The sequence below is a fragment of the Ambystoma mexicanum genome, chromosome 7q, assembly GCF_040938575.1.
Source record: "Ambystoma mexicanum isolate Mex_15411 chromosome 7q, UKY_AmexF1_1, whole genome shotgun sequence".
In the NCBI taxonomy this organism is placed as follows: Eukaryota; Metazoa; Chordata; class Amphibia; order Caudata; family Ambystomatidae; genus Ambystoma; species Ambystoma mexicanum.
In genome coordinates, this window is record NC_090941.1 from 801,799,405 (window position 1) to 801,819,538 (window position 20,134).

The following is a 20,134-nucleotide window of genomic DNA, read 5'->3' on the forward strand; positions in this document are numbered from 1 at the left end:
TGGGCCTTTCTAAGAGTCCAGCATTGCAGTAAACAATCCAGCAATTAGCTGGAGGGTTTGGCTCTAGAAAAATGTAACACATACCAAAGTCAAAATGCACGCCCATGGTAAATCCCAACCCCAATGAAGTCCAACAGGACTTCACAGAGGAGAATAACACTGCCACCCCATCACTTGTAGCATGGTAAATCTACTGCAAGAGCAAGTGGCAGTATCGGTAAAGGAGTTTTGCAGATTTACCATCAACAAATCCGCCAACCTCATAGTGAAGCCTATTGCGTTTTTGTGATTGGCTGCCAAGGGTTGAAGCAGAGGAGAACAACGTTCAAATGGAAACATTACAATCATATTTTTTTGGGATTTCTGGAACACAGGGATACGTAGTGCGCAGACACGTTAGTTTGTAGAATAAAGAATACCAGAAAACTGTTGTTATCGATTTAAAAAAAACATAAAACTTTAATTGGGAAAATCGTGCATCATTTGAAACAGAGTAGGAAAATAATTTCTCTTTTTCTTTAACGCCAGATACAATAAAGTTACATATCATTAAAAAGAGCATGAGGTATTTACAATCTTACAAAAATATACAGTATTTTACAATAAAGTGCTTTTTTTTAAAGAAAAGGATGATCAGTTCCCAGGTACCGTTGTAATGTTATTATTTAAGTTTGCCATTGATTTTGCTGTGCATATACTTGTCAGAATGCCATGAGATCTTTTACGTGCATAGATGCGTGGCTTTCTTGATGTTGCTTCACAGCTTTCCATACAGGATCAGAATTTTCTCAGCAGTCTTGTTCGATTGTCCGCTGATATACTGCGGTACCGCTGTACTTGAGAGTTTGTGTCTGTAGCCTGCGATGATGTATATTGCTTAAGATTCTGGAATGCAGGTAATAATCATTATAAGGATCAGGAAAGGATTTCTTTTGTCCATCATTAACATATAACATATGTTACACTGAGATTCAATCATAAACTAGTAATGCTTTCACCTGCTGACTGACACCCATCAAAGACACATCAGAAGGCAAAAAAAAGGCATAATTAGTAAAGGTTCTTCCAATGAACTCTACCGTGCACGGGATTACCAGCTCTTTTACTGGGTAGGAAGATCTCATTATTATTATTTATTTAAAAGAAAATTTTAATAAGAACACACTAAGTGTCAATTGGGCCGGTTACCTTTTCACTTAGGTGAAAACAGGTCCCCTTTATGCCATTGCTTTTGCAGTTTGCAGTGATATAGAGTAAATTCCGACTACCATGTATGCATGGAAGGCAGCGATTACAATGGATTCTTATGGGACCGCCGGCTTTTTGCTGGTGTAAAGAGCAGGCGGATTCCATTGGTTTCTGACATGCTGGCTTGAACCCAATTGATTTCTGGAGGCGGAGGTGAAAAACGAGGTGCAAACGCAACTCTTTTCTGTGCCCCTCCTCTGCCTCCAAAAATGTCACAGAGCGTAAATAAAGGCGTCAAGACAGGTGTAGTACCTTTACACTTATCTTTAGCACCTTTATTTATGCTCCAGGAACTTGGAAATGAGCTCCACTCTGTTTAAATGCATTACTTTAAAACGGGCCTTTTTACTTTAATATTTCTTCCATTAATTATACTTTTCCGGTTTTCAAGCTTTCTGAACGGGGCTCAGAGTCTATGTGCAAGGGAGGGAAATGCATTAATTTATTTATTCATGAAAGGTTTGTTAGGCACAATGTAACGTAAAAGGGCGTCAGATCACAGGTTGTGACGGAAAATAGGCGGATAGGACAGATTACACGTCACATCAGTATTAGATAAAACAGGTCAAATCAATGCAATGGATCCAAGCCTGTTAAAGAATTGTTACCAAACCGTTGGTGAGTCTATGAGTATAACAAAAAAAGGTTATGCTGCAAATGAGCACCGTAAAATGTAATAGGGCGGGGGCAAGGAGAAAGCCATAAAGCTTACCTACGAAATCCCTTAGCATCCTGAGGGGGGAACGCTCCATTCTGATTCATATTGATGGCAGGGATATGCCAGCCTTTCAATAGGCCAGTATAATCAGACTGGCAGTATACACACCACACTGAAGCGCATGCCGGTAGAAGGCATTGCGCATCCTGGCATGCGGGAAGGCATGATGCAAACCAGAAGGTTGATGGTTGGTGGTTATGAATTATTCTTAATCACTGGCAATTGCTCTGGGCAATGCCAGAAGGCAAAAGTCATTCAGGAGGGACTCTGCAGGATCGGGAAAAGAATGTGTGTTCTGAGGCGGGTGTTAAGAAAGGGTGCGCAAGTGCGGGACTGCTGAAAGGAGCGAAACGCACAAAAATAGGTGTCGGAATATAGACCTGCTACCAAGTGTCGCTGCACAGAGGCCCAGGGACAAGGGGACAAGTTAGCATGAATCTTCCAGCGGAATGATGCTGGAATACGGTGCAGCTGGTCTTGTTCCACCAGCAGATTCACAACGATCTGAATGCCCTCTACACACTGCTGTGGAATTGTGCCAAGCACCTGAGAGTGAATGGCAAGATAGAGTGAACAAGTTAAGCAGTCTCTCCGGGCCGGAGCTCGAAACACTTCAAGTAAATTTGGGGAACCGGTAAGAGAGTAAGAGAGACATTCAGCTGCAGCAGACAGCCCAACAATTAGCGATTGATGGGTTCTAGGGAGAGAACACCTTTCTGAAGCAGGACCAGAGGACCCAGAATCTTTATATCCCTGATAGCAGGGGCAGCGTGTGTGGGAACTGGCAAAAGTTGGGTTGTGTACACCTGTTGCTTGACTGCTTTTCCAGATCTGTGCCGGTCTCCCTTAGCAGAGGCAGAACAAGTTGACACCAAAAAGCTGAGAAGGACAAATAAACACCAGAAAAGATCACCTTGCAGGTTAATGAGTGGGAATCTGGAGAGTTCCCCATGCATGGTACCACCAGGAATCATCTAAAATCGAGCTAAATCCACAATGCTGCATACACCAACATTTTTCTTAATAGGCAGTTAGGCGTCTAAACTGTTAATTTCAGAGAGAAACAAATGCAGCAGTTGGGTTTCTTCTATGTTTTAAAATGTATCCGCATTCTGAAGAAATTTACAGATGTGAAGTGCAATTGCAAATCTGCACTATTTGCCCCACCCCACTGGCACCACAGTTGAGGGGGAAAGAAGCAGAGTGGCACCGCCAGAGCCCCTGAAACCTCACAGCCGGTCTTTCACAGTATAAAGGTGACGCTAAATAAAGTGCAAGTGCAGATGAAGAGAAGTGAGGGCCAGTAGTGAATGACCGATTACTCAGTCCACCCCTGCAGGCCTAAACGCAGACGCCTCCCAACCACTGAACCTGTGCAGCCACCACTTGCGGCACTGGAATCACTCAAGCCCGGATCTCGCCAGAGAAAGCCCAGAGCCTCCCAGCTGCATTGAGCGTCTCCAAGCCAGCTGTACATCCTACATGTTTTTGGGGCTGGGATCTATTCTGCACATACTTTTGAGTCCAGCTTCTGGCGTATATCATTATCAAGAGGAGATCGTTCTTCATTCTTACCAGAGGAGAGGTTATTTGCAGAACACTCGCAGAAGATGGGTTCCTGATTATGGTTTCCTGAACAACTAAAGAGAGAGAAAAATAGAATTAAGCATAACATGGAACGTAACAGACTCGGACGAGGATGTCTAGTTTGTGTAGCATTTTGCTTTATAAACATTTTCTGTTTGGGAGTTTTAGGTTTAATTACATTTTTGGTTGAATTGGTAGCATACGCTAGTTTTGACTGTTGCCATCACAGGAGGTGGGACAGAGGAAATAAAAAAAGCTTCTAAGTACTCTTACCCTCCATAAACTTCGCGAATCCTTCCTTAGGTATCTAAAGTAGTGCAAGTGCCATTTTATGGCATCGAGGGGAGAAGACACTGTAGAAATGTTTGGGAGTACACATAGGACCAGATGGACGTAAGGTTTGTGAAGGCAAGCAATATATTTAGTGGCAGTGCTCTGCAAAGAGTTACGTATTAACACCACCTCAACGTGCGTTTTCTGTGGCAATTGGCATGCAGAAAAAGTGTATTGCTTTGAACCACACCACAGGCAAAGTCAATGGCTAATATTGCAAGTTGAAAATAAGATTTTGTTCAAGCTGTACTCCTGGGTATTAAAAAGTGCTAGTGGCCATCAGTCCAAGTTAAAATCCTGATAATAATCAAAGAGGTAAAAGGGGCATTAAGGCCTCAGAAGGGGGGCATCATTTCTCTTAGACCATTCCACTCAATGAGAGTAGAACATTCTGTTTAAAACTAGGTGAGACAGAGCAAAAACTTTGGAGTGTTGCTACAAGGCACTTACACCAGCCATTTTGTGTGGAAACCATTTTGCAAATCGAGAAAAAAAAGGGGAAGAAAATGGCTGCCAGGTCTCGGGGAGAAGGGACTACACATGGTCACATTTAACTTTCCATTGCAACATGGCTTTGGGTAGCCGTGCTATGTAAGAGTTAATATGAAGGACATCTGTGAGAGACTGTTGAAAAACAACTGGAAAAAAGTGTGTGTAACTGTAAAGGAGGCTTAGGGTAGTACATGAGTGTTAATGCATAGGGGTAATGTCTACCCTCTCACCACCTTTCTCAGATAATGAATTAAATGGTCAGAATAAACATTTTGTGCACCGATTTTTTACATTTTTTTTTACAGAGGTTGTTTGAACCACTACAGCAGTATTTCATCGAAAAAATCTGCCCAGTCTGTCACATTGTAATGAGGCCCTAATGAAACTTGCACGACGTAATTAATTTCTCTAAATACGCACCATATTTCTTTTTTTAGGAATCATATGGTAAATATGTGTACAGAGCTCTCAAAGTTCCTGCATAAGGTGAGCATTCCCCATTCATTCCTGCTTTTCTGTTTGCATCCCGGGACAATTATAAACGAAACACGACATCACGTGCCTCAGAATGCAAAACCTTAACCAGGACAGAAAAGATCAATTCATCTTACATGCAAACCTTCGAGAACTCTGCAAGTGCACGATATCTCTGATAGAAACTTTTCAGGCTAGACGTTTTTGCACATTTGCAACATCTTATTCCCATTTGTGAAAAAGGGAACATTCCAGCTTCTTCACATATTTATATATACATAACTTCCCCTACACAGACAAATACACACACACTCACAGACAACCCCACACCCTCACCCCCTCACCCATAGGCTGTGTCAAGAGGTAATTATACCATGCAGGGAAATCAGCCCCAACTCAGCAGGAGATCAACCGGGTATAACTTTGGTGCTGTCTGCTCTGTTGAAAGGCACCCCAGTGTAATTCAGACGTGGACTCCTCGCTTGCTGTGCCTTAGAGAGGCACAGCTCCACCTCACTTATGAGGCCTAACAAGACCGCAACACGTGTCTGGGGTTGCTGAGGGTACTCTTGTTCAGAGGATAGCATTTCGGTCTTGGACTGCCGTTGTGGGTGGGGCCAGACTAAAATGCAAATGGATATTTCTCCTCTGTGAAGGAGGCAGTGAGCTAAAACGTGGTTGCAGACCCTCTTGAGTGGGAGAAATCGCACAGAACAGTGTATTTGAGCCATGTTCATTGTCAGTAGAGGAACTCCCACGCCCTTGTTTACATTGAAATAAATAGTCTTAGCATATGGGGTGCAAGCCTGACTTGCTGTGCCTGACAATGCTCCAGTACCCCTCCCATTCTCTTTCCCTTCCCGTGTCCGTCCCACAGTCAATTCTTCCTACAATTCATCTCTTAATGCCTTCCCTTCCTTTGTTCATAGATGTCATTAGGGTCATCGGCATCCTTGTTAGTCACAAGCAATGTAGACTTGCCACCTCATGTTTACAATGGGAAAAATGAACTCACAGCTCTGAGTCCACAATCCAGTGGCTAAAAAGCTAGCACTGGTTCCTATGTAGCACAAGATCCTATGGCTCATTTCTCCATCGCCGCGGGGCCCACTAAATCACAATAATGTACACCACCAGCAGAAGCACTATCAGACACCGCCCTTTGTCCGCAGTGGCTGATGTGTAATTGTTAAGAAGGGGTTTGCTACCATTAATTGCGCACACAAACATGGTTATTAAAGCTCATTGAGCATTATTTAATGCAGATCAAAAACAGCCAAAAATAGCCGACACGTGTTTCGAGCTTCAACGCTCTTTTTCCAGGCTGCAAAATTATATCCATACGCTTTGCAAGTTTACATATTTGACATAATCATATGTAACCAACCAAATGTAGCAAAACCACCAGGCCCAAACAAACAAAGGGAGAGTGGGGGGGCCACGATAATATTAGATATCGGACAGAAGTAATAGGTACCCAACACAATGATAACCAATAATTAAAGAAAAACCACTTATTGATTAAGAAAATTCATGAAAAGGATATGGGGTATTGGCAATAGAATTAGCCAATATTTGAGGTCAATTGACACACATAGTGAGAGAAGACAGAAGATCAGAATAAAATGAATAAGAGAATTATGGCAGTAAGAGCAATCATGTTTGCACAACCATGGTCACCCATTGTGCAATTTGGTTAACCAGAAATTTTGCTCCATCCAACAAAAAGAAAGTAAATTACCTTGTTGGTTCTTGAAACAGGAAACTAATAAGGCAACAGAGAAGGGGGAAATGATATATCAACATTCCGCAGTAAAAACACCCCGGGCACATTATATATTGAAGCCTTTATAATTCAATTAATTGTTGTGCAAATCATAAAAGTGATTAACTGGAATAGCCTTACCTATGAAGGAATACGATTAGAAAAATTATATACAAGATGCATTCACCGGCTCCACTGCAAATATAAGAAATTATATGTGTTACCTATGATTTGTGTGGTGATCAAGATTGAAATAAAATAAATGCAGGCATGCAAAACATACCTATATTGTTGCAGTTGCAATTAACCACTATTTACAGATGACAAGTGTACCAAGCGTGAAGGTCAGCATGGCAGTAGCACAAAATTCACGGGGAGAAAAAAAAAAAACAACCGTGTTAAGGTGCTAATTGGGACCCATTAAACCACGCTAATTAACGAGACAGTCACATGCGTATGGCCCCTGCTTAGAACAATTCAGCAGGGGTCTGCGCGAAAGACTGCTAACCGGTGTTTCTGCACGTAGTGAAAGGGACAGGAGCCTCGCATGTGTTAGCGGCGCTCCTGTAACTTACTACCATAATTCTTTTATTATTTTTTTCTTATCTTCTGTCTTCTCTCACTATGTGTGTCAATTTACCTCAACGATTGGCTAATTCTATTGCCAATACCCCATATCCTTTTCATGAATTTTCTTAATCAATATGTGGTGTTTCTTTAATTATTGGTTATTCTTGTCAATGCATATTGGATTCATTGTGTTGGGTACCTATTACCTCTGTCCGATATCTAATATTATCGTGGCCTGCCCACCCCTTTGTTTGTTTGGGCCTGGTGGTTTTGCTACATTTGGTTGGTTACATATGATTATGTCAAATATGTATACTTGCAAAACTTATGGATATAACTTTGCAGCCTGGAAAAAGAGCGTTGAAGCTCGTAACACGTGTCGGCTATTTTTGGCTGTTTTTGATCTGCATTAAATAATGGTCAATGAGCTTTAATAACCATGTTTGTGTGCGCAATTAATGGTAGCAACACCCCTTCTTAAAAATTCCTTGACGTAGGCACCTTGGCAGGGTGACTACAACCTGCTACCATTTGCAGCCCCTTAACACATCCTCCTTCCCGTCAGGGCGCCTAACCTCAAAACTGTCCACCACTGCCAAAATTTCATAAATTGCTGATGTGCAATTGAGCCACTCGGGGGGGAGGGGGATCCCCTCAAGAAGTATTCAACACTGACAACTTTGCCAGAGAGAGACACATAACCTCTCTCACTTTCTCTCTTGCTATCCCTATGTCTCTCTCTCTCCCTGCTGTCTCTTTAGAAAAAAATATCTCTCAACTGTTTAAAGTTGAAACAGCACCTCCCACAGCCACACACAAAGGCCACACCCAAAGGCGCGAGCGTGAGTTGCATGTGGTGCTAAAAGAGGACATCAAATACCAAACGTCCATAAAGGCAGTGACACCACATCTATGCACTCTTCCCCACACATAGATAATGCAATTTACAAACTGTTTTTGGCAAAAATAATTGGATGCAGTAAATATCACAGATGTACACATTTAGAAGTCCATTGCACCCTTTCTGCAATGGCGCATGGCAGGTGCCCAAAGCGTGCATTTCTGCACTATTTAAATTGCATGACGAACTCACAAATAACTAGAGCTTTGAAATTAGCAAACAAAGAATGCTTGTGGACCCACTTGTGAAAAATGAAGGAGGTGCACCTCTGTCCCCTTTGTGCAGTTAGAAGTACTAGTAGCAGCAGAAAATAGTTTTTATTAAGCACAAACTACCAAAAGGTGCTATAAACAAAACACATATTACACAAATAAATAAATATAAGAGGAAACTGGGAGAAGTAAAGCTAACACTGATCGGACAAAATATCCATCTAACCTGTTTAAAAAATATGGCTTTAGTCTCTTTTTAAATCGATCAAAAGAAGTACACATCCAAATATTTTGGTGAATAGTATTCCAAATACGCATACATGTTTTGCGGGACCTATTCTCCTCCAATTTAGCAGCCTTACAAGATTGCAAGGAGCAAATAGGCACATAACGAGGGCATTTCCAATCAAAGCCAGAACTCAACATTAGATACGGTTGTCTATAGTCAACAAACCCAAAGATTATTGGGCAGCAGAAATGTGATCAGATTTCCAAACAAGCATTGGAAATACCAACAGTTTGGGCTTTTGCGGAGTATCGGGGAATATAATAGCAGTGACTGGCAAAAACTTAAACCTTATGCACAAGCCAAAAATGCTGGCTTTGGCAATGCTCGTTTTAAACAGGATTTCAGTGGCTTTGCCAATGGTCGTGTTTCACAGGGCTTCTGGGAAGGACAGGCAGAGTGCTTATAAATCGAGTGGCTGATGGTAGACTGTAAGACATTTTTATTGCAGCACTAGCGTGTGAACTATGAAGACTGCAATGTTTGGCTCACACGCATGGCTGTGGCACCCCCACAATGTCCAACCAACATACAAGTTCCACAAGTAGCTACACTGCTTTTACACACTTAGGTCAGGTCGTGGGAGTCGCCCCAGTTCAAGCTGTGCACATCTGTGTTAACTCAATTAAACAGTAGTACAATAGGTCAGTGAAAACACACACATATTTTAATAGTTATACCATTGTAAAAATGGAAGAATACACATAAGAATCGTTATATCCAACAAACCATGTCCAATTGATATTTGAAACATGAACCCAAACTGTCATCCGTTTCCTATTTCTATTTGAAACAAATGTTTTGTGAGGTTAGTGGCTGGTACCAAATTAATGTATATGCATTCGCCCTCACTATTTGGTGTCTACACCTATTAGTGTTTCTAGATTCTAAGAGAGAAACATCATGAAACAATCTATTGTGTGGGCTCCTTCGGAACCTTCTTCAGGACACTTGAAATGGATGGAACGTGCAATTGTGGCACGTTTCTTCATACACATGTAGTCATGCACATTTAATACTCTAAGAAAATGATGACATAGTCACATATTAAAAACTATATTTTTTCACAGAAACTGACTGATATGACAGGGCACTTTTCCCCTTGTGGTGTGTAAAGTATGTTAATGTTAAAGTTAAAGGATATTTGTACTGCGCACAGTGCATGCAGGCCACCATCTATGGACTCTAGGGTAAACCGTTCAAATGTCAGTGAAAGGGTTACGGGAGACCATCTGAGCAGCTGTCTCCCACCACTAACTGTTCTCAAGGGCTGCAAAGCACCCTGGAACCGCCCCAACACTGTCGATCACCAAGACCTTCTTCAGCACCAGGTACATTATGGTTCTGCCCCCTTGCTCCTTCTCTGAAGGCCGCTAGAGACAGTTACAGCCTTTTGCCCCCTTGGTGCTGGAACCAATTAACCTTGAACTGTAAGACTGATTACTTTACCAACTACCCTCCTATCAGTATCCAGAGTGCATTAATTTCCTTCATGAAACGGTCTATCTTCTGTATTCCTTTACAGGGTGGGTTGTATTTTGTTGTGCTAGAACTGTCTGTTGTAGTAATAATAAAGTAGATATTTTTATACAACCTTGCCTGTACAGTACCTTTTATCATTGGGTAATAATTGTATTTCCGCTGTGTTACAAGTAACCAGCGATCACGACCTTGCGGAGATAAGCCTGCCATTCCGTCCACGTTACTGAAATTGGACAAAGAGGTTTTATAATTCACTTGTATTCCAATCTGTTTGTATTCCTACTGGTGTACTAGAGGTGTGGGGTTGATTGATGGTTTAGAAACCCATATTCATCCCTGGACCACTGGTGCCCCGGAAGTTGATTCGTCACACCTGCAACCAATGATACTCAACATTGCCACTGCTATTGTAACATCTGAACATTTTTAGGACTAGCAGCTGAAATAGGAACCTGAACACTGAGCGAATGATCTGCACACAAAGCATTAAGAGGTGCAGTATTACCCTGCATCCGTTAATGCAAGGTAATACTGTCTGCCGGTCTGATATATGAGCATTCTAAAATAACTCAGAGGTTTATGACCATCAATTCATCCTTGAGGTTCACAGATATTTCCTCATCAATTTGTGGATCTGCTGGGCTTCTGTAAAGCCAAAAGGATACAGTTCCATCTTGCCAGTGTTAAGGTTTAAATGGCTGGCACCACCAACCTTTTAGTTATCTCCAGAAATTAAATAGCTCCTCCAAATAACTTCCTCTTCCCACTGAGTGAAACTAAGAAGTAGTTACATTGAGCCTGATTGCAAGTTTGGCGGTGTGGTACGTTGCTCAGATTAATTCCATTTCCGCCATTTTATTGGACGTGATCATTAGAAAAGAGCAACATTTTTTTAAAAGCACATTTTCAATGTTAGCACAATTAAATATTTTTTTTCTTTTTTAATTAATAACCAGGGGGTACATCTATTAGGCCACCTAAACCCTTCCCAACAGTACTGATTCCTCCACCTCACCACTCTTTCTCCTACGTACAACACGCGCTGTTATTTAAAATTCAAGTGATTTGTTAATTTGGCTTTTTCAAATTCGTGTTCGAGATTTTTAGTTACCGTTGCATGAACTCTACAGTGTACAGTCACACAGAAAAATGGAGCTTTTCACATATAAGTAAGCAGAGTCACATTGAAGTATACACGGTCATATTGATGGTATCCATTGATTTTTTTACGCAAATCATTTTCATAGAGGTATTTTATAACTAAACAATTTTATCGAAAAAACATTGAATTTAAAAAATATATATATATATATTATATATATATATAGGGGTGGGGTAAGGGGTTTAACAGGTGGGGAGGGGTTTGGGGCGGGATTAAAAACGGGGAAACAGGGGGCTTTAGGGGGACCCCGAAATAATAATAAACAAACATTTGCTGATTTTTTCGATATAATAGTTTCATTAAAAAATACCTCTCTGAAAATGATTTCGGTTAAATCACATAGAACCCATATTGATCACATTTCTAGTGTTCCAATATTAGCCTCGTTTTGAAGGCAGTGTTGTGTTAGTTCAGTCTCATTTTAATGACCAGGTAATCTAGCTCGTTACTTGGTTCCAGATACTTGTAATTTTCACTATCTGGTATTGTCCATTTTGGCGAGCCTTCTGTCTAAGCGTGCTGTCCCTACAATCTGAATGTGGGTGGGGGAGGAGGGAGTAGGAGGATCTTTCATTGGTGGGTTGTGGGGTATGTTTCAGAGCACCCAATCATATTAAGAGCCTGACATCTGACACTCGGCCTCTTCAAGGTTGCAGGCAGAAAGTGCTGCCAGCCTTGCATCATTACAATGTACTCGAGGTCATCATTAACTTTAGCATTATAAGTGAAGATCTGTTTCGATATTGTGTATGCGCTCCCAGTTCCTACTCTGAGGATTATATGATGTATGTCGGGGCACACAAAGCTAATATTATTTTCAATACAAGGAGTATTATTTTCATCCAGGACGTACAACAATAGCAGCCTATTCTGCCACAGGTTACTCCTGCACTCTTTCCGGCAGCGGTTATACAGCACACACACCCATAACATTTAATGAACATGTCACTCAGTTCTCCATGCACTTCCTTGATAAGCATCAGGGTGCTCAGCTGCGCAAGCATATTTCAGAGTACCCCACATATTGAAATGCACGTTCTACCCCGTTTTTGTTACTCTTTCTACATCCGCAGTGGTGCAGCCAGGATTTCAAGATAGGGTAGGCATGCACTTGGCCTCTGTTAAGGCTTGGGGCCCCTGTGAACTATAGTGACTTTATTTGTATTTTCTTTTTCAGGCTTGTAGAAGTTACTGCATGCTTTAAGTTAACCAAGTGCCCCCACGAATGTTGATCATCGATAATGCAAATGCACTCTTCCTTGTGCATCCCGGTCTGTACACATTTCGAGTGATTAAGCATTTTTCCAAACTAGGTTTTTTTCCAAAGTGTAGAGCAATAGCAAGCCTGTAGGGGGCGTTTTTCCTGTTTCATTATCCCTACAAACAAGAGGCAAACAATACATCATGAGCACAAAAAAAGGAGGTATAGTGTCCGTGTTGTAGCTCAAAAATGACGTTTGTCATAAGTACGTTAGTGCCACTCTGACGAAAGGACTACTGCTCTGAAGGAGTACAAGGATGCGTAGTGGCTAAATCGCCTACTCAGCCCTCACACTACTACAAACCAACTGTGATTTGGATCAGTCAAGTGTGGTAACATGGCACAAGGGCTGGCTATACTCTCAAGGGGGCTGTGAATTTGATCACAGTAGAAGCATGAACAGCACTAGTACAACAGTCCAAAATAAAGAAATGTCCAATCAAGGTTAAATAGAAATACACATCATTTGAACACACCAACATACAAATAACTGACTATACACTGACTAGCAAAATCTCACCCATGTGGAAAGAACGCAGAAAATAAATGCATAACATGGATTGGGTATTGTAGCAGCAGTGAAGAGCAAGAAATTGCAACAACATAATTTTTAAAAGGATATGGCTTTGATAAAAAAAGTGCAAAAGCATGGCTTAGCAGTCTCTGAGGTCCAAAAAGTAGACCGGGGGCTGGATCTCACAAATGTACCTTAGTCTCCTTCTTGGGTGTTGAACACCATCGAGCTAGGTTTCTCAGCGGCGCTGGGCATGCAGGGCAAACTGGGCTCGAATGCGGTGAGTCGCTGTGTCCAGGTGGCAGGTCGGCAATGAGTCGGGTTCAACATGTAGCTCTATGACGTTCCATGCAGGGCCAAAACAGTGTGGCTTGAAGATGCCACCAGGTTAGGTTTGATAGTCGAGCCTGTTCATTGCGATGGGTACCACTGGATCAGGTAATCGGACGAAACAATACTTCCATCAGTTTAAGTGAAGGTACAGTTTGGTTCGATGTGAAGATCCTGGTTTGTTTGAGGTGCTCTGCGAATATGCAGCGGTTCGAAGACTCCTTCAGTGGTGGGCTTCTTTTCGAGTGGGGCAGGTGAGGTGCTCCGATGACGTGATGCAGCGCAAAACTGGTTCGAAGCAGCAACAGAACGGCTCGAGGGTCAGAGAGAGTGCCAAAGGCAGCACCAAGAATCCTGAATGGTTGAAAGGCATTTGAACAGGGTCAACTTGGGTGCAAGTATAGTTCAAAGCAGCAGAACACAGGAATCCAGCTGCTTCTCTGGTGCTATGTGTCCCAATCCAGAGCTCAAGGACAAGCTGTGTCTCTTCCTCATCACTCCCAGCCCAGGGAGCTTAGCTTGCACCTGCAGGAAACCTTCACCTCCAGCTAAGATCCTGGGTATTGGTGCATCAAGCAAGGTATAGGCCTTTGTCTGATAAGAGTCACCCCAATGTTCCCTGGGGATGGTTGGGTGACAGAGCGTGCCTCTGCCTTGGAACACCTGCCTTCATTTCACAGTTGTAGGAGTTTGGAAAGGACCTCTCTCTAAGGGTCCAAACAAATACTTCTTTTCTTGAAGACCCAAAAGGAATCAAAGGAGGAGCTAGAGAACCCTTTCCAATAAAATTAAATGGTCGGAGGGGAGTGGATGAAAGCAGGTTTGCTTTAAAGGGTGCAATCCCTGTTGAAGTGGAAAGTGACAGGAAGTGGAAGAGACGGGAAGAAAAGAGAAGGCCATAGAAAAGCAAGATGGAGACCCTTTCCTCCAATCCCTTCTGCTCTGCCCGACTAGTCTAATTCGGCCTGCACCTTCAAAGGCTCGTTGGTATACAACATCCGGGTGTGAGGCTGTCACTTTGGTTATGAATGTGCCTCTTTGAAGGATGGTTCTCTGAAGCTCTCCTGTTGAGAGCTTCCAGGGCTGGGGGAGTTAGCCTTGAGCGCGGCACACACATTTGTCCCATTCTGGGAAGCAAAATGGAAATATATTAGCACCAGAAAAGAGAGATAACGATTTACACAATTTAGTAAAAGACTCCTCCAATAAGAATAATATATAAAGATCAGATGTGAAACCACCACCAGGTGCAGGCAAGTAATGTAGTAACAGATCAAACATTATGAAGAGTTGCACCTGAGAGTTATCTCTCCTTTCTGGTGTTAATCCATTTCCATTTTGCTTTTATAGATAGCTCTATTTTTGGCATCAATCAATAAGGACATTTGTGTGATTAACTTGACAACACAGTATATGACACATATAAGTGAGTGAATAGTGTTTGCAAAAAAGACTGAGGGGTGGCCCGAGGTTGCAGCCACAAATTAATCTACTATTGTTAGGATTCTATTCCACAATGGCTCCAAAACTGAGATTCTGTACTCGTCCCGATGCCTGGCACCAAGACCTAAGACAGTGACTGCTGGGATAGCACCAGGCTCAAGAATGGATGGCGCTTCACCAAAAAGAGAAGAGAATAGGTTCCGGGATGCCGTTCAATAAGGGCCTACATCGCTGGAGTGATGTCTGATTAGCAGATGCGCCCCACTGCAAGGAGAAATATTCCCTATGGTACACTGTCTGGAATAGCCAGGCTCTTACCTTCACAACCCCATCAAATGTAAGTTCTATGTTTAGTTAGGGAAGGCAGGAAATCCTAGCATCTCAGAGAGGTTTCACCCCCCGCCCCCGATGTTTGGTCGTAAGATATCCTATTCCCCAAGACCAGTCTTACTACCATCCCTGGTAAATGTATGTTCTGCCTTTGTTTTGTTCTATTACAACTAATATCACAAGAAGGGATCCTTAAATCTTCTGTCCGGTACACACAGCTAGGTGTACTTACCTAGGGGGCAGTTTAAGGACGGAAGGAAGGGCTCCTACACAAAGAGAATGGGATACTAACCCTTTTCCTTGCTTTTTTACAGACAGGGAAGCTCCCCTCATGACCTGAATCCAGCGAGCCATTCCGCCCTACTTCCTCTTAGCTGTGGACTAGGGGAGGGTGTGTCTTTTGGTAGGGCAACAGTTAGGTTGCTCTGGGGGAGCACCTCCACATTCTATAGCCTATTGCACCTTGCAGTGACCCACTACTATTTAGGATATTGGGGATGACAACAAAGGGGTTATGTCTCTGCAAAGCGACAGAGGTTGACCTCCCCTAAAGAGATGAGCATGGCGTCCCTGTGGGGTCTGCTGCCCTTTAACATGTAAGCTTCAAGAATTGCAGAAACCAGCCTGCGATTCAGGGTTACCTTGGACACAACTGTACTTGGGTTTATCCTGCCAAAGGTAAGACAACAATGAGTTGTTTTCCTAATGGTTTTGGTCATTGTTGTTGGCCTCTGGAGGGGGTTTTCCCTTGGTGTTCACTATTCATCCCCACAGTTTGAGGAGAATGATTCATGCTGGTAGCTGGAGTCGCTGGGTCTGGATCGAAATGCCAGGCTGCTCTGTTCCCAATGGCACAGGACTACTATCTACGACATTAGAAAAATAGACCTGGCCAGGACAGAGGATGATGGGCATCTAAACAGACGCAGAGGCACCAATGAACATAAAAAAACTCCTTCACACCACCTCTGGGATAGGTTTGGCTCTGGCATTGACCTGATCCACCTCCAAATCCAAAGTGGTCATATAATGGCAGTAGACTTGAGGGCTGAGGCATGAGTTACAGATTAGGGGAGGTTTCCTCCATGATGTCCTTAAAGAACGCAGTCATATTCAGCCGGTTATGAAGTGCGGGAACCTGTTCATCAGAGACTCATCCCCTTGAGTTTGCAGAGTCCTCTGTCCCACTCCTGAGGCACATACCATTTGTTGGGCAACGCCTGGGTGCTGAGGCCTGTAGACTGTTCATGTTGTTTATGAGGTGGAGGTCAAAAGGGTGAGCTCAAGAAGGGGTCTTGCACCGGTGCCATCCACTGGATGTGAGATACAAAGGAGTGTGCAAGTTGGGCCTGTTCCATGCTCTGTGCGAACTGCACAGTTGTAACTGGTTCCGCATGTGTAGGGGCCCAGGGCTCTTCCTCCTCATTATCCATGACTGTCACAGACCCTTTTATTGATTTCCCCCACTCAGGTAATCTGCATGTGGATGCCCAGGCCTGTATGCCAAAGACCCTCCCCCCACCCCCACCACTGGGCACATTTGCAGAGCAGGCAGAGGCCCAAGAAATAAATCACATGCACAGCAGAGGTGGCATGTGTGTGAAGTTCGTAGGCAGCATAGGCAAAGGTTGTGTGGGTCTGTCGATGAGTAACTCGAGGGCAACCCAAACAACATTAGAACCTGTTAGGCATGAGACGCATTGGAATAGAACAATTTGGGTGCAACAAGGGACAGCTGCATTTGCAATGGTTCATCCCATCTGATCCAGAGAAAGGGACTGGTGATTGGGCGGATTGCACTAGGGAGGTGATGTGCTGTGGCATGGCCTTGCACACCTGTTCTGTTGTATTCTGGAAAGTCCTATCGAATACAGACTCCGGTCTCATCCCCATTCCAGAGGACATCCCAAAAAGTATGGAGGAAATGGGATGGAACTTAAGAGTTATATTTTGATTAATAAGTGTAAAATCAGGGAAAGAACTGATTGAAATCGTTACTACATTTGCTGGAGCTGCGTGTGGCATAATGACTGATGAAAAAAAAAAGAGTGCAGGAATAACCAGGCTCTGTTGAAGTTTGGGAAAACAGAATCCTCAATTGAGGTTATAGAGGAAAAAGACTGAGCAGTGATAACGGCTTTGAGCTTCTCCCATGACCACACCCATATCCTCAGCGTTTGTCGGAGGGCAGGGAGGGTGGAGTGGCTGCCTAGTACCATTCACAGACGCTTTCAAACCCCCATTTACTAAAGCAACAAAGGATGTTGAGTTGTCGGCCGAAATAGCAATAGAAGTGTGGATCCATCCATGCTAAAAAATATCTTGTGCATCTGACCCTATCCATGTTGAATCCAATCATTGATTCATGATTATAATTCTATTGTATTTATTGAACAAAAAGGATGGCATTTCAAACAGAAATAACGTACACAGGTTACATTTTCAGATGGCTGAGGAAGACCCTGCGAGGAGTGATTTTACAATATGCAATGGTCATGTGCTGAGAGTTCGCCAGGTGATGCTGGGGTAGTTAAAATGGGGTATAGACTGGGGACAAAGGCAAAGGGATAGACATTTATTTTTATTTACTTATTTATTGCATTTGTTGATATGCCCAAACCCGGAGGTATCTAAGCATAAGTTACATTACAGAATGGTTACTTGCTGGTTGCATAGGATAAATATTCAGTATTAATCACAGAATGAGGAAAACAAAACTCATCTTTGCGGAACATATGTGTACACGAAATGAAGGAACATATATAAACAACCTTACCCTAAATTCAGACGTAACATGCTAAATTGATTACGAACAAATGACCGCTAACACCCCCCTACCTCACTAGGACTGTACCCGATACTAGCTACCCTTTTTCTGCCCCACTTCTATCTTGCTGCCTCATGGTAGTTTCGGCCTACGGTTCTACCACACTCACTGTACCTATGACCTACTGTACTGCTTGACTGCATTATGTAATATGTGACCCATAGCACCGCGCCCGCACCGTAACCAGTAAGTGTTAGCAAGGTCTATCTCTGTATGTCTGCCACACTCACTGCACCGGTTACCCACTGTACTACCTGACAGCATTATGTAATGTGTGACCTATAGCACTACGTCCTCACTGTAACCTGTATGTGGTAGCAAGTTATATATATCTGTATGTCTGTACCCATTGCATTAGCTGTAACTAAGCTTTAAGTGTACTTGTCCTGTTGCGCCCAGCTACCTAATGGTTCGGTGCGCATCACCTTTTCTAAATAATTAAACAAACAAACAAACAGCAAAAATGGAGGCATGAGTCGAAGAGGTGAGTATATGTACAACAGAGGAAATGCCATTTCAGAGGTTATGTACTGACCTCGTATATTGGATTTAGAATTTATTGAAAAGCCAAATTTTTAACAATTTCTTGAATTGGATGTAGGAAGTTTCATTACTGATGATGTTGGGAGGGATTCCATAGTCTGGGGGCTGCAACCCTAAAGTTGGAAGCACTGGTTCTTGAAGCAGGGGATGAATAGGTGAGTACTAGTGTAGGATCTGAGGATCCTGGTAGATGTTTTTCAAGTGAGGCATTCATTGAGGTAGATGGGGGCATTCTGGGTAATGCATTTATGAGTGGTAGTGAGAGTTTTGTGCAGGATTCTGGTTTGGATCGGGAGTCAGTGAGCTTCTCTTCTGACTTGAGAAATATCTCTTTTCGTGATGCATTGTGCTGCTCTCAGGTCTTTTTTTGTATTAATTGTAATTTGGTTAGGTTTCTTTGTGGGGTACCTAACAAGAGTATCTTACAATAGTCTAATTTAGACATAATAAGTGCTCTAGCGAGCGTGATACAGTTTTGTGTAGAGAGAAATTGGCGACTGAGGGCGATGAGCTTGGCTGTTTAGGCTGTGGAGGAAGCGAGAGAGTTGATGTGTTTGCTCATAGCGAGGCTAGAGTCGAGATAGACCCCTAGTGTTTTTACTTGGTTGGCGATGGGGATGGGAGTGCCATCTCTATCAATAGAGGTGTAGCCTTGAGGCAGTTTTTTTTAGTTGAGCTGGAGATCCAACAATGAGGATCTCTGTCTATTCTCCATTCAGACAGAGGGCCTCATTATGAGTATGGAGGTAGCCATGGTGCTATTAGCGCCATGGATACCCCCATACCACATACCAGGTCCGGGTTCTCGGTATGGGGATTTACCAGGTCATTCCAACCTTGGAGGACCCGGTAAGTCCCCATTCTGAAAACCATTCCCCATCAGACTCAATGGCAATGGGGAAGGAGCTAATAAGGGGCCCGCAAATAGCGGGCCCGTTATTAGCTCCCTGGTCCCTTAGCGGCTCCCGCTAAGAGCTGCTGGTAAAACCAGCCGGCCTTAGTGGGACACACTAAGGGACCTCGGAATGCGGCGGTAAGGGGTTAACAGCACCGGCATCCTTACCTGTGCCATTAACCCCTTACCGCCACACTCGTAATGAGGCCCAGAGACTGTTAGTAGCCACCCAGTTTTGAATAAAGGAGTAGATTTTGTTTATGATAGTGTTATCATTTTCTTTATTTCCTGTGATAGGGATAAGTATCTGCATATCGTCCGCAAAGTTGGTGTATATTACTCCCATGGCATCCAAATCTGCAAAGAGAAGCTTGGTATAAGCATTGTATAAAGTGGGAGAGAGGCAGGAACCTTGTGGTGCACCTAGGGGGACAGGTATAGGATCTGCCGCTACCTCGCCTATAGCAACTCTGGAAGGTTTGTTCTGCCAAGAACAATTTGATCCAAGCAGTTGCATTTTGTGAGAAGTAAAGTTATTGGATAGGGTGAGGCATAGTTTGTCATGGTCCACTAAGTCAAATGCTGCGGACAGATCGAGTAATAGCAGAATAGATAGTTTACCGGTCTCTCTGAAAGCATCCATCTGATTTTTTATGTCTAATTGAGCTGTCTCATTACTATGTTTAGGCCGAAATCCGGATTGACTGTCACCTAATCGATGGTTATTCTCGAGGTGAGCTTGGGTGTAGGCTATGTTGTTA

At 43.1% G+C, this 20,134-nt stretch overlaps 1 protein-coding gene across 1 annotated transcript in view; it reads right to left on the minus strand.

Moving 5' to 3' along the window:
• Positions 1-445: 445 nt before the first annotated feature.
• The window catches only part of CEP126 (centrosomal protein 126), a 543,909-nt gene continuing 524,220 nt past the window's right edge, over positions 446-20,134 (minus strand). The window contains exons 11-12 of the mRNA XM_069639092.1: positions 3,542-3,606; positions 446-885 (exon numbers count right to left, since the gene is read on the minus strand). Of these exons, the coding sequence (XP_069495193.1) occupies positions 778-885; positions 3,542-3,606 (173 nt within the window). The 3' untranslated portion in view covers positions 446-777. The remainder of the gene's footprint in view (positions 886-3,541; positions 3,607-20,134) is intronic.